Source organism: Macaca fascicularis, chromosome 6 (assembly GCF_037993035.2).
Source record: "Macaca fascicularis isolate 582-1 chromosome 6, T2T-MFA8v1.1".
Classification (NCBI taxonomy): domain Eukaryota; kingdom Metazoa; phylum Chordata; class Mammalia; order Primates; family Cercopithecidae; genus Macaca; species Macaca fascicularis.
The window spans coordinates 32,716,617-32,734,370 of NC_088380.1; the positions used below are offsets into that span (position 1 = coordinate 32,716,617).

Genomic DNA, 17,754 nt, shown 5'->3' on the forward strand with positions numbered 1-17,754 from the left:
GTGAGAGGATCGCTTGAGCCCAGTGAGGCAGAGGCTGCAGTGAGCCAAAACTGTACCACTGTACTCCAGCCTGGGTGACAGAGTAAGGTCCTGTCTCAAAGAAAAAAAAAAAAAAGTTGAGCCTGCTTTTCTGTGTTTGCTGGCTGTATGGATTTCAGCTGTTGATTTCCTTTGCCCAACTTTATTTTGTGTTGTTCTTGTTGACTTGTAGTTCTTTAGTCTGGATATTAACCATTTGTTGATTAAATACATAGAAAATATCTTCCCCCTGTCAGTTCGTTATTTTTATCTTGCTTATGTTTAGGGGGTGGCGGGGGGAAGGGCTAGAATTGAATTGTTTTATGTAGACCTGTTTATTTTTATGGATATATGTTTTTTGTGTTCTAAGAAATATTTCTCTATTCAAGAATATATTATTTAGATATTTTTATCATTTAAAAGTTTTTAGTTTACTTAGGATTTTTGAATACTGTGAAACTGCCAAGCTATTATTCTGTTATTCTGTGTTTATTCTCGCAGGTGGTGCAGCTGAACAAGCTGGAATAATAGAAGCTGGAGATGAAATTCTTGCTATTAATGGGAAACCTCTGGTTGGGCTCATGCACTTTGATGCCTGGAATATTATGAAGTCTGTCCCAGAAGGACCTGTGCAGTTATTAATTAGAAAGCATAGAAATTCTTCATGAATTTTAAGAAACCAGAGTGACTTCTTTAAACCACAGTCTTCAAGACTGTGGTTTAGACACGGACTATAAAAATCTCCAAGCTTGTGCTTACACATGAAGCCTGACTTAACTGTATGTGCAACAGCAATGAAATTAACTCAGAAGCCTTCTACCTGGATCACCCAGGCCGGGAGGGTTCCTTCGTTCCAGTGCCTGTCCCCTGCCTTTATGTTGACTGATGGGGATACAAGATGTGACACACCCTTCTTTATTTGAAACACTTAGCTAGACCTTTGCTTCCTTCTTGCCAGCTCTCCCAACATACCCAATCCTGGTGATTAGGGAACTAAAAGTCTGAGGGGGACACAAATGTCACACCTGAGAGGACTATCATTTTATATGATTTTGTAAGTAAATGACAGAATGCTTTTAGGTACATTCAGTGGAAGGAGGAGCTGTAGGTCTGTATATGTTACCCTGAAAAGAGAATGAGACTTTAAAAAATGAATTATGACCTGTTAGGCCGAGCTCAGGAATTGTCCAAAAATGAAAAAGCAAAATAGAGTATTTTTTAGTGAGTGTAATGTATAATGTACGTATGCAGAGTTGAACTCAATAGGTTGTTGATCACCATGAAGTATTGATCATTTTCTATCTCAAAAGTGTAAGCCATAAGGCTGTTTTACAGAATAGCACTTCTGATAAACTGTATTAAATAGCCATGAGCTTCACTGCTTAGAGGGAGCAGAAAGGTCAACATCTAAAAGCACCTTACAACTAGTTTTTGAACCTGTCTTGATAAGTGCTTGAATTCAACACTGGTCAGTACCAAGAGCAGGCAAAAATATCACAGTCACTGGGTTTCCATTTCTGTATTTTATGCACTCCAACCATGAATTTAAACTAATCTTTAGAAATCAAGTATCTTTCTAAGTGTCCTTGGATTTACAGACAATATATTTCCAATCCAAATAGAGAAGCTTAATGGAATCCTTTTAGGAGACTGGTTGGTTTTTTTCCTCTTTCCCAACATGTTTAAGAAATGTAACATTCTAAGTAAGTATTGGATCTCTTTTCCTGACCTAGTATGACAACTGCAGTGACTTAAGTTTTTGCTGTTTTCGTTTTCCTGCTTTGCAACTTCCTCCTTTTGCCAAAAATGTTTTCCTACAGAAGACTGTCGTGACTCACGCTGCTCGGGAAACTCACTCTGGCCACTCCTCTGGCGGCATGAGCTGCTTCCCAGTAGCTGTTCCCATTGGATATTCCGTTCGTCGTCACATAGTTGGCTGTTCTCTCCTCATACTGTACCTTATTTTCTTAGGTAAATTCCAAATCCTCATTGGGTCATAAAGAGGAGGAGAAACAGGGTGAGTCAAGGTAAAGGAGCAGAAATGTAGTTATAAGCCCGGTCTTCAGTGGCACAGACCAACCCGTTGAGTCCTGAGAATATGAGTGGAGAGTGCATTTGCCATACCTGTGTGCATGACACTAAAATTTTATGTTGGAGATACTTCTTTAAATAACCTACAGCTTGGGTCTATGGCTATGACCCCGAGATTCATGCAGGGGCTTTAGCCATCAGCTTTGTACATCATTTTTCTGAATGACCAATCCCACTTAAACATCTTCGAAGTCGGCCTAGAGAGGTCCTTCACGTGAGAGAGAAATAGCTGGCTTGTTTGAGTCCAGATTTCTCATCAACCGGCAATACAAAGGAAAATATAGTACAGGAGTTAGTTAGAAAGGTCTTATTGATTTTACTTCTACTTTTCACTACAGTTACAGGTAGGATACTGTAGGAAGTCAGTGCAAGGTGCATGCTTGATTGATTGTTTTTTCAGTCTCTGGGGTCAGTTTTGTGGTTTCTGCTTTCTTGCCTAAATGAAAGACTGTTTCAAGTCAACACTGAAAACTGCTTTTTGCCTCCACTGTTACAGCTGTGCCTAATAATAAGAAACGCACAGCCCTACGTGAACAGACAGGAATTTCTTGTGCAATGTGGAGCAAATGCAATGGTCTCCTTCCGCAAGTCCTTAAGCCTCATATCTGGCTTACCACATACACTATGCTAAAGTCATCAGCCACTGCTACTACATCTTGCCAGAAGGTTTCCCTCGCCGACAGTTGAAATTTAAGGGAAGAAGCAAAAGCTAAACTGTCTTTGACCCTAAGATAGAAAGCTGTTTATTTGTCTTCAGTGTTCAAGGCATGACTAGTATTTCTAATTAGCCTAATAAATTCCCACACTTCCTGAAGTGAACACTAATGGTATTGTCCTACTAAAACTGTCATTGTTTCTTTTTTTCCTTAACTGGTCAGTCATTCACAATAAGCTATGAGGGTAAATATGTGTTATAACAAGTAAATCGTAGTTGCAAGAATATACCATGAAGATTAAAGTAGGCTGGGTTCCACTTCCATCTTCCCACACACATCTCATTGAGTTTGATGGTTGACTTAATTGGCACCATAACTTTGTATGATATTATACATTATCCTTTATTTATGTAAAGTAAAATGCCTTATATATTAAAGAGTAAGTGCAATAATATGAAATAGCCTGTACATTTTAAAACTGTTGTCACCAAGTTATATAAATCCACATCTCTGTAAACAACCTTTTTTAAGTAATTTTAAAAAAAATAAACACTCTGCTTACTACTTGATTTTTTTTTTTCTATTTTGGCTGTTATAGAGTAATATTGAGATAAGAAATGTTTACTGTCACCTCAATGAGTCAGCGGTACAAAGGCAATAGAACTCAAATTAGCCACCCTTTTCCAGGCCACACTCACAATCTTGACACAATCCAAACCTTTTCCACCTCTAAATCTTAAATTGAACATCCTACTCTTTTACCACATGCTCCTGGCCTCCTGGTCACTTCCTCCCGCATCTTCACTGTCAAGGGCTTCACAAGCCCTTGACAGTTTTCTCGCTATCGGAACTCCACCCTTCCATTCCCTTCTCAGACTAGAACCCTAGCGTAGCACAGCAAACTGCCCAGCCCACAGGCTTAGATCCCTTGCCTCACTGTTCTATCTTACCAGGTGATCCTGGACCCTTCCAAATAGCCAGCATCTTGGTTCCTATAACCCTATTCCTAGAGAAAAATCCCACAGCTAGACAGAATGCTGCTGCTGTAAATTCATGGTTTCCAGCCTTAACTGGACCCTCGCTGCCACTCAGCACTTGTTTCCTTGTCAGTTGTTTCTCTCACTTTTCACAATAATGTTCTTTTTCTCAAAAACCCTACCCAATCCCCTTCTGCCTCCTACTTGGATGATCTGGGATCCTACCTCACAGGGCTAAATAAAAAGCATCTACTTTATTTAGGTGCCCTAGATGGAGATACCAACTTACAGTAGCCCAAGGAAAAAGGCAAGATGGTCTCTTGCAGAAATCTCAGAACAGGACCCAGCACGTGACCTGGCCTCAGACGGGAGGAACTCTGCTTCACCCAGCACCCTCCCCACTTCAGGTCTGTTTTTGCTGGTCACGGCATCCTAATCCCCAGTCCTTACCAGTTCTTTACCTAGACATCTATGGAAGCCATTTGCCATCATTTTGGCCCCAATCAATACCAGAGTTTCTCTGGACATACAAGCTGTTGCCTGCCTGATTTTCTATATACATCCCAAAACTGAAATTCTGATTGGTTCCCTGCCCCTACTTGGGTAGAGCTTTTTCCTAGGAGACAGAGGGCTTGTTTGCGTAACTCCCCTCCTCAAAACCCAATGAAATGAACAAATACAGAGGGAAACTCCAGTAGTTTTAAAATGGAAATAGCCACAAACCCATTATATGAAATGGAAGAGTACATACCATGTATAAGATCTGAAACCAGGTCGGGCATGGTGTCTCACTCCTGTAATCCCAGCACTTTGGGAGGCCAAGGCAGGCAGATCACTTGAGGTCAGGAGTTTTGAGACTAGACGGGCCAACATGGTGAAACCCCATCTATACTAAAAATACAAAAAAATTACCCGGGCATGGTGGCATGTGCCTGCAATCCCAGCTACTTAGGAGGCTGAGGCAGGAGAATGGGCCACTGCACTCCAGCCTGGGCGACAGAGCGAGACTCCGTTTCCAAAAGAAAAATCTTAACGCCAAACAGAAGGGGAACAATGAAATGGAATACAATTCTCTGACTGAGAGAGCATACGTGGCATGAAAGAGAGTTCTGAAGACCACCACCAAAATCCTTAACTTGGAGAAAGGGGACTACTGAAGTTGAGCCCTTTAAGAAGCAGGCTGAAGGCCGGGTGCGGTGGCTCACGCCTGTAATACCAGCACTTCGGGAAGCCGAGGAGGGTGGATCACCTGTGGTCAGGAGCGCGAGACCAGCCTGGCCAACATGGCGAAACCCCATCTCTACCAAAAATACAAAAATTAGCTGGGCGTGGTGGCACACACCTGTAATCCCAGCTACTCGGGAGGCTGAGGTAGGAGAATTGCTTGAACCCAGTAGGTGGAGGTTGCAGTGAGCCGAGATCGCACCACTGCACTCCAGCCTGGGTGGCAGAGTGAGACTCTGTCTCTCAAAAAAAAAAAAAAAAAGCAGGCTGAAACTGGAGTCATCTTCATGCCTCAGAATGTTGGGAAGATGAGATTGAAGAAGAGGAATCATTTTCATTTTCCCAGACACCTGGCGGTCAGTCTAAGCAGGCCAGAGGAGTAACAGGCGAGGAAGCAGCCTCACTAATTCCTAGGAGACAGAGGGCTTGTTTGCATAACTCCCTTCCTTGAAACCCAATGAAATGAACAAACAGAGAAACTCTAGTAGTTTTAAAATGGAAGTAGCCACAAACCCATTATATGAAATGGAAAACTACATACCATGTAGAAGATCTAAAACCAGGCTGGGCACAGTGGTTCACTCCTGTAATCCCAACACTTTGGGAGCCCAAGGCAGGCGGATCACTTGAGGTCAGGAGTGGCAGGCCAGATTTGAGGGGAGCCCCCACCAAATAGGACCCTGCAGTTAATAACTGATTCAGAAAGAGATTAGCTGCCCCAGCTCACCCTCACCCTGTAAATGCCATGGCCACTATCACTCCACACATCCTCCTGATCCCTTCAAAACAGCTGAGTATCTCAAAGACTAAAATCAGCTAGTCCCCAACTTCCTTCTCTTGTCCTAAGAGACGATTTGAACAATGCTTAAACACAGAGAGCTATAAGGGATCCACTACTGACCAATCTTGGGCAAATGGCAAGCTTAGTAAAATTCACTTACCCCCACTAAACAATCAAATTCAGCAAGGGTCCTACTTATGAATTCAGAACTGGTGAAGAGAAGGGAGGAGAAGACAGGGAGTGAAACACAATTATGCAAAAGGCAGATAAAAACTATAATTTGGAGGCCGGGTGCGGTGGCTCATGCCTGTAATCCCAGCACTTTGGGAGGTCAAGGTGGGCAAATCACGAGGTCAAGAAATCAAGACCATCCTGGCCAACATAGTGAAACCCCATCTCTACTATAAATACAAAAATTAGCTGGGCATGGTGGCACGCGCCTGTAGTCCCAGCTACTCAGGAGGCTGAGGCAGGAGAATCACTTGAACCCGGAAGGCAGAGCTTGCAGTGAGCTGAGATCACACCACTATACTCCAGCCTGGTAACAGAGCGAGCCTCCGTCTCAAAAAAAAAAAAAAAAAAAGTAAATACATAATTTGGAATATGACTCGGGAAAAGAAAATTCTAAATACAAACTGTTTTGTATTCTCAATATACTTAAGTAAATGTGGCTTCTAAGAAGCACAAGATCGAAAAAGCAATATGAAAACTTGAGATTAATATAGATCTAGTAGAACTAAAACTAAAGCAATCACCTTACCAAACCAAAGCCACATTAGAAGCAACAAGTCAAATTAAATTGTAGACATCTAAGTGACATTGAAGATGAACTTGAAAAATCCTGATTAAATGTTAGCTAATAGAATTCTACAGTACATTACAGAAAACATGCACAACTGATGTTAATTCCAGGAATATGTGAACAGTTGGAAATTAAGAATCTATAGATGTAGTACATTACATTAACAGGACAAAAGAGAAAAAGAATCATCATGAAAGATGGCCACAGGCTGGGTGCGGTGGCTCACACCTGTAATCTCAGTACTTTGGGAGGCCGAGGAGGGTGGATCATCTGAGGTCAGGAGTTTGAGACCAGCCTGGCCAACAGGGTGAAACTCCATCTCTACTAAAAATACAAAAATCAGCAGGGCATGGTGGCAGGCGCCTATAATCCCAGCTACTCAGGAGGCTAAGGCAGGAGAATCGCTTGAACCCGGAGGTGGAGGTTGCAGTGAGCCAAAATTGTGCCAACTGCATTCCAGCCTGGGTGACTAGCGAAACTCCGTCTGAATGAATGAATGATGTCAACAGACACGTTAAAGCCTGCATCATGCTCTAATGGAGGAACTTGAGAAACATTCCCATTCATCAGGAATACACATGCACAGGATGCTCAAAGTATGATCGTTGAAAAGCAATATTCTAAGGGCTGGGCGCAGTGGCTCACGCCTGTAATCCCAGCACTTTGGGAGGCCAAGGCAGGTGGATCACAAGGTCAAGAGATCGAGACCATCCTGGCTAACACGGTGAAACCCCATCTCTACCAAAAATACAAAAAATTAGCCGGGTATAGTGGCGGGCGCCTGTAGGCCCAGCTACTCAGAAGGCTGAGGCAGGAGAATGGCGTGAACCCGGGAGGCAGAGCTTGCAGTGAGCTAAGATCACACCACTGCACTCCAGTCTAGGCAACAGAGCAAGACTCCATCTCAAAAAAAAAAAAAAAAGAAGAAGAAAAAAAAAAGAAAAGCAGTGTTCTGGAGGTATAAGCCAATACAATTAAGTAAAATTTTATTTATTTTTTGTAGAGACAGGGCCTCTCTATGTTGCTGGTCTTGAACTCCTCTCAAGTGATCTTCCCACCTCAGCCTCCCAAAGTGCTGGGATTACAGGTGTGAGCCCTGTACCAGGCCCAATTATGTAAAATTCTAAAAAAACAGCTATAAATAACAAAAGCAAAAAGTATTATGATTTGCACATGACAAAACTTGGGTACACATAAACACAAAAGTTCCAATTGAAAATCTATTAAAATAGAATTCAGTGTGGTGGCTACAAAAATTAACATTCACCAAAACAACAGCTTTTTTTTTTTTTTTTTTGAGATGGAGTCTCACTTTGTTGCCCAGGCTGGAGTGCAGTGGCCTCATCTCGGCTCACTGCAAGCTCCACCTCCCAGGTTCACACCTCCCAGGTTCACGCCTGTAGTAGCTGGAACTACAGGCGCCTGCCACCACGCCCAGCAAATTTTTTGTATTTTTAGTAGAGACGGGGTTTCACCATGTTAGCCAGGATGGTGTTGATCTCCTTACCTCATGATCCACCCGCCTTGGCCTCCCAAAGTGCTGGGATTACAGGCGGAAGTCAACGCGCCTGGCCAGCTTTTCTTTTTTAAGACGGAGTCTCTCTCTGTCTCCAGGCTGGATTGCAGTGGCGCAATCTCAGTTCACTGCAACCTCCACCTTACGGGTTCACACCATTCTCCTGCCTTGGCCTCCCAAGTAGCTGGGACTACAGGCACGTGCCACCACACCCAGCTAATTTTTGTATTTTTAGTAGAGATGGGGTTTCACCATGTTGGCCAGGATGGTCTCGATTTCCTGACCTCGTGATCTGCCCACCTCAGCCTCCCAAAGTGCTGGGATTACAGGCGTGAGCCACTGCGCCTAGCCAACAACAGCTTTTCTATAAATAATAACCAGTTAGAATATACCATGGGAGAAATACTCTATTATGAATGCCAGCAACTGAAAATATAAATTTATTCTTAGCAAGAACTGGCAAGACCTAAAAATATTATAAAACTCTATTAAGGGACATAAGAGATAACTAAAAAAAGGGGGGTAAATATATGTATAGCTTCTTGGACAGGATGACTCAATACTATAAAGATCTCAATTCTCCCCAAACTAATTTATAAATATAAGTCCAATCATAATCTCAAATTTTTTAACCTGACAAATTTATCCTGAAGTCCATCTGGTGGGATAAACACGTAAAAACAGCCAGAAGAAATTTGAAAAGGCAGAGTAAGAGGGGAACTGGTATTAAAATATTATCAGAAATCTGTAATAATTAAAATGGTGGCTCCTCTACTATAGAACTAGACAGGCAAACCACTAGAACACAGACCCAAATACACAGTAATTCCAAATTCAACAAAAAAGGGGCATTTTAAATCAGCAGCAACAAAACAAAAACAAAACACCATGCACACACACACCGGTTATTCAATATATTCAAAAACTGGTGTTGAGAAAATTGGCTAGGTATTTTGGAGAGAGGAAAAAGCTAGTCCATTTGCAACAAAATCCCTGACATCAAAATAAAATTCCAGAGGGGTCAAAGATTTAAAAGCAAGAAAGGAAACAAAAACAAAAACAATCCCCAAAAACCTAAATATATTGCTTTAATCATGAAGTGAATAAGCTCTTCTAAGCATGAAGCTAAATTCAGAATCTACAAAGCCACAGACTCACAAAATTGTGACTATATACAAACTATACTATTATATTCATGCTCTTTTAGCATGCTCTTTTAAACCATGGCTTGTTGGGAAAATAGATGATTCCAGATACGGGGTAGGAAATATACAAAATGAACCTGAAACATCTTGCCATACCAGGAAGTTATCAAAGACTACTAAAACTATCAAAAGGACTCCAGATCCTTGAAGAGAGTTCCGCTGGTCAAAGATAGGACATTTTGAGCATTATTAGGGCTAATAACTGTAGTAGATCAAAACACATAAAAGAGTGATTATTCTATTACACTAAGTGAAATAAGGCATAAAAAAGACAAATATTGTATGATCTCGCTTATATGTGTAATCTAAAAAAGCCAATCTCACAGAAAAAGAGTAGAAAAATGGTTACCAGAAACTGAGGGAAAGGGGAGAGATAGGGAAACAAATATTGTTCAAAGGATACAAAGTCTCAGACTGGAGGAATCAAGTTTTGTGATCTATTGCATTGCATGGTGACAACAGTTAATAATAATGTATTGTGTGTTTCAAAATTGCTAAAAAGGGCTATTTTTAGTATTCTTACCAGAAAAAAATAAGTTGGTAAGGTGATGGTTATTTTAATAAGCTTGACTGAATCTCCAATGTGTACAAAGACTAAAACATTACATTATAACCATAAATATACACAATTATTATTTATCAATTTAAACAGAATGTGTTTCCATAAGTTAATAATACTTTAAAAATTAAAGTTATTTTTGGCAGATGCCAGGGAACCAGCTGTATTTTGAAAATAGGTAAATAAACTTCCCAATAAACCTTCCCTCTATGAATTATAGTAAAATGTAATGCAGACAACATCTCTTTATAGAAATATTCTAGCTAATAAATAATAATAATTAAAATATCGCTTTGCAACCCCAATAAATCACAGGATCTAAGAATTGAACAGCAAGGCTGCTAACCTCACAAAAGGAGAATATGAGACACCGCCTCCTGGTGGAAGCATACACCACCACTGATTAAATAGTGTTGCCTACACAAACAAAGCTGAATCTAAGCCCCTACAGCCAATTACCAATTCTTGGGAAATGCAGTGTATAAGTCAAAGAAACACCTTAAATCACACCATATGGAAACCATCAACAAAATCCAAACTTTGGAAAAATCTACAGTAGACAAATGATCCAATTTCATCAACAAATATTTTGCAAAGGGAAAACAAGAGCAAGATAGGGGGAAGAACCTACAGATTCAAAAAAAACTTAAAAGACATATCAAATGAAACAAAACGATACAATTAAAGATGCACACTGGGTCAGGACAGTACTTACTCTTACGAAGACTGTAATTGGGAGAAAGACTTGAATAGCTTCTGGGTATGGCTGGCAAGGTTCTATCTCCTGACCTGGGTAATGGCTGTAAACATGTGTGCTTTAAGTAATTAATGTAAACATTTGTTTATGAGATTTTCCATTTATATTTTAATCATAACTTTTAATGAAATGCTTATATACATATATATTCTTAACCTACACATTTGACTTTCCATTTTTAAATCTGATCATACCCTCCCAAAGTTAATATATATCAAATCTGACCACCAGACATCTCTCTTTAGAAGAAGGATCTCCACAAATTGCATGCTCAAGCACTGCACCTTACACTTTTCTGAATGTTAAAGAAAGCAAAAGCAAAACTTACCATTTGCCAGCTCCAAAGACTGGGAAAACCAACTGCATCATAGATATAGGCTTAAGTCCTCGTGAATTAATACATAAAAAGATTAATGTCCTTTAGAAAAATGAATAAAGAACACGAATGGGTAATTCACAGGAAAAATACAAATTACCAAAAAGGAGTAAATGATAACCCCTCAATAATTAAAACAGACTATGAGTGATGATACCCTCCACAGAGGGGTCCCCAATCCCCAGGCCATGGACCAGTAAGGGTGGCCTGGTAAGAACCAAGCCACACAGCAGAAGGTGAGCAGCAGGCAAGCGAACATTACCACCTGAGCTCCACCTTCTGTCAGATCAGCGGCCACATTAGATTCTCATAGGAACTCAAACCCTATTGTGCACCAAATCTAACTAATGTTTGATGATAGAGGTGGAGCAGTTTTATCCTGAAACCACCTCGACCCCCTGGTCTGTGGAAAAATTACCACAAAACTGGTCCCTGGTGCCAAAAAGGTTGGGGACCACTGCTCTACAGTATTGGCTAAGGTACAGGAAAACCAGCATTCACCTTATTGTCAAGAGCTTAAGTTACCATAAATCTTAGAAATCAATTTGGCTATTTATCTTTTACATTTTCAAGGTATATTATTTGAGCAAATCCATTTCTCTTAAATCCTACAGAAATGAGAAATAAAGACATAAAAAAGTATGCTACAATACTTTTTTTGGAGAATCATCTAAATGTCCATTAATGGGAGATTTAACTAAGTATGCTACAATACTTTTTTATGAGAATCATCTAAATGTCCATTAATGGAAGATTTAACTAAGCTATACAACAACGCCATTCAAAAGAATGACGTGTACTTACCCTGAAATCTCTCCACAACGTAAGCACAAAAAGTAAAATGCACATCAGTGTATAATGATACTAATGGGAACCATTCTACACCAACTGTTCTATCAGGAGTAAATATCTGTATAATTCTAACATTGGGCTAAGAAAGTATGAACACCAGTTTAACCAAACCATGTTACCGTCCATACCCCTTTGAAGGAGAGCCTGCAAGGTCATGAACATTAATACCACCACTTTACTGATACTGTTACAGAATGTATGACATTTGTGCAGAATTTACAACAGTCAAGCATGTCATCCTGGGACCCAATGGGATGAGATGAATTGGAACTACGTCAGTTTGTCGGTCATCTTAATCCGGACAAAAGTGAAATGGAGCAGTATTATCTCACAATATATAAGTTAATAAAAGATAGAGAAGCCACAGAGTTGGAAAGTAAACTTCATAAATACCTCACATAAACTTGCGACTGCTGGGTGGGAGTAGCCAGGCCTGGCAGCCATGGACCCTTGACAGTATCAGGCTGGGTGTCACTACTTACTGGTCCCATGTGCCACTGAACCAATCAGGCCCTAGCCCCTTTTTCTTTCTTTTGGGAGATGACCAAATTCAAGGGTTTACTACACTCAGAGTATTGTACTTATCTGTTCACGAACAGTAAGAAGGGTTGAGTGGTGGAACGAGTCAGAGATCATTGATCGACCTTGCTTCAGGAGGCCAGGGACTTTCCTGGTGATTAGACAATTCTGCTTTCTTTTGAGAATATACACAATTAGTCAACTTTTTCATCCTCAAAAGATAATTTATGTAAGTTATACCACGATATTAGAATAGAGATGTTCTTTAATCTTTTTATTTTGCAACACCATGAGAGTATTTTGCATGCCTGTTCTGTCTCTGTTAGGGAAAGGAAGCCCCCTCCCAGTGCCCATGTTAAGAAAGGAACAATTGTAGCTGAATGCCATCACTGTTCTTCAATCGCCTTAGGATTAAAAGCTCGTACAGTCAGTAGATAATGTGACAATGAGCAAATTCTCCTCTCTGAGCTTGTTCTTCACAAAGTGAAGATAGTAACTGGAATTTGGGGAGGTCAAAATGAGATATAAAATAGCATGTGCTTATTAAGCTTCTGTTAGCACACTGTGCCAATCAGGTTATTTTAAGGAACACTCAATCAATTACAAAACATACGAAGCCACCAAAAAAGAAACAGCAACTACTAATTCTCTGCACAGTAGATATCTACGTAAAGGCTTTTAATCAAACTGGCATAAACCCATGGAAGTACTGCTCTTAACACAGACAATATTTATTTCCAGGGAGTCACATCATTCCTGCTTTCAAGAGGACTGAAAGCAACAATATTCCACAGGACAAAGAGTTCTTGATAACACCACTACTACCACCCCCAGATTTTACTACACTTCCTCTCCTCTGGATATGGAAACATACTGAAGTTGGGGCCACACACAGGTAGAGCTAAGTGTGTACTCTGGTCTAGAACAAACACTGACAGAAGTTCAGGCGAGGCCCTTTTCCCCCTTGCTTGGGAATACTGATGCTGCTGATGAAGTGAATACCTCAGAAATCTATTACCTCAGCTCTAACATCGTCTCAAGTGAAAAATAGGAACTTTTCACTCGATAAGAAATTCCAGTAAACTGGTATCAGTTTCCCAATATCTACTTTATGGGAAGAAACTTTAAGTTAATAATTCCTACATGTAGTTACCACCAGCAGTGTCATTTTTGAAGGTAAAGAAGGTTATTTCAACGGATAGAAAAATGTCTTTTTTCCATGCATTAAAACTGGGGCCTTAACCAGCGCCCTGTGTTTGCAAATACAGTTTTATTGGAACACAGCTTAACCAATTGATTTGTATTATCTCTAACAGTTTTCATTCAGTAAAGTTCACTAGTTGCAACTGACACAGCAGGTGGCTCACAAAGCCTAAAATATCTACTATCTGGCCCTTTAAGAAACCCAACCCCTGCATTAAAATATTACAATGCTATAGTAAGTAAAATTTTAAGAAAACTAAATGAGAATACAAAAATACAAATGACATGCTTGCTCTGATTCAGGCACTTTCAAGATCATAGTTTATTTATTACTTCAGATAAAAAGATAGTATACATATTAGGGAATCCCTTAAAATTCAACTCTAGAGTTATACACCATCTAGTACTTTTGCAATGAATGTTAACAACAACAACAAAAAAATCTCTAAACACCTGAAAGCCCCACTATTAACATGGACTATGGTAATAAAAAAACTTGACATTTAATTTGTTCAATATATAGTATTTACATTATGAAATCAATGGTGATGATACAATAAACAGTGATAAAGAAATAGTAAAAATAAACTTTAAAAAGCAAAGGTTTATAGTCTGACAATGCTAATTATCATAATTGTATATAAAATATTAAAACATAGCAGAGCTTTCTGTTACAAAATTCTTAATCCTCTGGGCTGTAATCATTACTTGCTACCAATTTACATGCAACATCTGCTAGGACTGACATTTGATTTTTTTCCCCAAGAACGTGTGAGTAGATAAATGACATTTCAGAGCAGACATTAATTTACCTGTAGACAGAAAAAGAAACTCAAGATTGGTACTGGTCACAAGCCTCTTCCCAATAGAAATTATAAAAACAGTAAGATAAAATTTTTAAAAAATCTAAAAAGAGGATGCATAGGCAAAGAGTACCATAAATGGCACAGCTCAAAAATTCCCAGGACCAATCAGACACACATCTTTTCTCTCTCCTTCAGTGATGACAGGTCAATTTCTCCATCAAATAACCATGACTGAAGCAAGTGAGGGGCACCAGGTGTACAACCGATTAAATCTTGCAAAATACTAAGATGGGAGGAGGGGTGGGCAGAAGAAGGGGCAATTTATATATAATTCAAACTATATACAGCATAAATGGAATGCAGCCCATCCCAGACTGGCTCTGTGAAACAACTGGACCTTTATAGTTAAAATTATAACAAGTGTAATAATACAATAGATTTACATGGGAAGCAAAATCCAAGGGGCATTTTATATTAAGTATTTACTGTGCTGTTTCAATTTAAAAATAATTTTGCTAAGTATACATCTCAACTGAAGTCTATGTATAAAACGTCCTAATAGATACAGATATTTACCTTTGGTGAGTTGAAGGCCTTTTTGTGACTTCTGTCTGAACTGTAGGCAGAATGCTAGATGTACATGCACATATGGAGAAACTCAAGCTGAGGTCATCCAAAAGCTGTGCATATGAGGCTGGAGGTACTTTGAAAGTCAAAGTAAACCAGAAACCCAAAACAGGTAACAGTGAGGATGGCAAAAGGGAATGGAATGCCAATATGGCAGTAAAACTTTTTTTAAAAACAGAAAGAGGAAGGCCTCTCGTACCAGCAGAATCCTGTATACATACAAAAAAGAAAAAGCCACCCACCATTTTGTAAAACAGAAGCCAATTATAGTGTGGGAAAGTACAAATTACAGAAAACCAGAAGTCAACAGAAGAAAAACTACTGGTTTACTTGAGAGAAAGGAGAATGGTTCAACCCAAGCAGAGTTACTTGGTGAATGCTGCCACCACCGCCCACAGAACCTCATTGGTGTTGGCCTTCAGACATTCCACCTCGGGGTCTAAGTCGAGAAGCTGCCGCACTCTCTTGGTAGCCAAATCATACTGCTCGTCCAGAAGAGGAGCAAAAGCATTCTCCAGGACGTCCGAGGCATGAGCCAGGTAAATGAGGGCCAGCAAGCGCCTGTCCATGCGGTGAGGGTCATTCACCCATTTGTCAAGAACAGCTTCCTGTACTTTCTTGATGAGGCGCTGCTTAATGTTGTTGTTGGTGAGGGGATGTGTTGTCATGTCAAAAAGTAGGAAGTTCTGTTTCTCTGTTGTCAATACACCCTTTTCCACCAGGTTTTTAGCTAATCGTTCCCGTACATTTCTTAACTGATAATGCAATTTTAATGGATTCCATGTCTCACCTAAACAAAAGATTTCAGAAGTTAGAAATGATGACTATTATCTGCTAATTTTGCAAAAATTTTGTACTATTAAAATAAACAGTAAAATCTGATTTTGCCCCAAGAGAAACAGAAGAAAATCTGCCATGTTTTTCTCCCTAACTAGACCATGAATCCCTTAAGCCCAGCCAGACCTTTGGATTCTAAGCACCCAGCACATCCTCAGCCACAAGAGTCACTCAGACGACTAAACTGCAAGCAGTCTTCAGACCAGAGTCAGTCACCCTTAGTCTTAAGTGGAAATGAGCCAAATATGATGTCTGAGCTTCCTTCTAGCTGCTGTCAAAAAGCAGCCAATAGCCAAATAAGAAGTTTTCTATTAAACACCAGTCTGCAACTAACAGACCCCCCAAAAAAAGCTTCCTGATTGTTATTCCTGAAACTGCTACATATATACAGCCTATAGAGGTAAGAAAGCCTGTTTAGGCCATGCTATTATTAGATGACAATATAAAGCTAATTCTGGAAGGACACAAATTTTCACAATTTTAACCTTGCCATCTATACACATTTCCTTTTGAGAGAGAAATATTTAAAATAAAACCAAATGATTTTTCACTAAAGTGGGTTCTTCTTTATAGAAAACTGGAAGGAAATACATCAAAATATTAATCTTACTTATCTTTGGGATTATGTGTGCTAAACTTTTTTTGTGCTTTCTGCATTTTCCAAATGATCTCCAATGAACATGCAACTATTTTTATACTTAAAAAAACTATAATATTTTTCTAAATTAGAACATGTTAAAGATCAACCACAGGCATCTTTTTTAAATGCAAATGTTGTAAGGTCGAGATTTTGTAATACTGAGAGAAAACCTTCAACCACACTGTCCATTACAGGAGCCATTACCCACATAGAGCTATTTAAATTAATTTAAAAATTCAGCTCTTCAGCGGCACTAGACACATTTCACATATATAATAGTGACACATGGCCAGTGGCTAGACACCACAGGAATAGAACATTTTCATCATCAAAGAAAGTTCTAGCGGACTATCTTAAAATTTTAAGCTGCTATCTTAAAATATATTACCATTCAACTGGATACAGACATAATTATTTTCCTATACTTAACACTAAAGAACACAGGCCTATGATGAAGTAATCATTCCTAAAACTGCCCTCTCACTGTAATTAGAATTCTGGATAAAATATATGAAAAAACTGTTTTCAGACACTAGTCAAAAGCAGCCCAGAACTGTGACACATGAGTGCAGCCTATGTGAGCCAGAAAACCGCCTAAGCTTACCACCTAGAGGCACGTCCCAGGCAGCAGAGCAGGCAGGAAGACCCCAAGCAGAGCACAATAGTCACATCACGTTAAGGTAGCAGAGATCAGAGTTCAGGGTAGCTAAGGCAGCTGCAATGTGCAAAGCAGACTACTGGAGAAGGGGGACCTACGCAGATAAAGAGGTCTAGAAATCAGCAAGGTGTTCCTTGAGTCTTTGGCTGAAAGCTAAGCTACACGTATTAGGGAGAGAAATTCCACAAAGCTAGGCAAAGAACAACTACCAGAAAGTGAACGATTCCAAGAGTTCAGTAGAGCTGGGAAAAATGTGATTGCCAACTAGCCAGAGAGCAAAGGCCTCACTAAAAACCAAGGACATTCAGAAGGAATACTAGAAAATCCGCACCTTAGTTGTAGGACTAAACCGGTCCTAGAGTATAGACCACCCTAGATCTGCCCTAATAAAGATTAAAAGTGAACAGGCGTGGTAGCTCAAGCCTGTAATCCCAGCACTGTGGGTGGCCCAGGCAGGTGGACCACCTGAGGTCAGGAGTTTGAGACCAGCCTAGCCAACACGGTGAAACCCCATCTCTTCTAAAACTACAAAAAATAGCCAAGCATCGTGGCAGGTGCCTGTAATCTCAGCTACTTGGATGGGTGAGGCAGGAGAATCACTTAAACCCGCAAGGCAGAGGTTGCAACGAGCCGAGACTGTGCCACTGCAC

General features: G+C 39.9%; 2 protein-coding genes across 15 annotated transcripts in view; one reads left to right on the forward strand and one right to left on the reverse strand.

Annotated features, from left to right (window-relative positions):
* PDZD2 (PDZ domain containing 2) overlaps positions 1-3,334 on the forward strand; it is a 480,351-nt gene extending 477,017 nt beyond the window's left edge. For 13 of the 14 annotated variants that reach the window (XR_012413605.1, XM_073993248.1, XM_073993249.1 and 10 more), the window contains one exon: positions 520-3,334. Coding sequence is in view for 12 of the 14 variants with exons in the window: in XM_073993248.1 (XP_073849349.1) it covers positions 520-686 (167 nt within the window). In the remaining 2 variants the exon portion in view is untranslated. The remainder of the gene's footprint in view (positions 1-519) is intronic. The other variant, XR_012413604.1, reaches the window with a different exon arrangement.
* Positions 3,335-13,834: 10,500 nt separating this feature from the next.
* The window catches only part of GOLPH3 (golgi phosphoprotein 3), a 57,721-nt gene continuing 53,801 nt past the window's right edge, over positions 13,835-17,754 (reverse strand). The window contains exon 4 of the mRNA XM_005556650.4: positions 13,835-15,759. Coding sequence (XP_005556707.1) covers positions 15,335-15,759 — 425 coding nt within the window. The 3' untranslated portion in view covers positions 13,835-15,334. The remainder of the gene's footprint in view (positions 15,760-17,754) is intronic.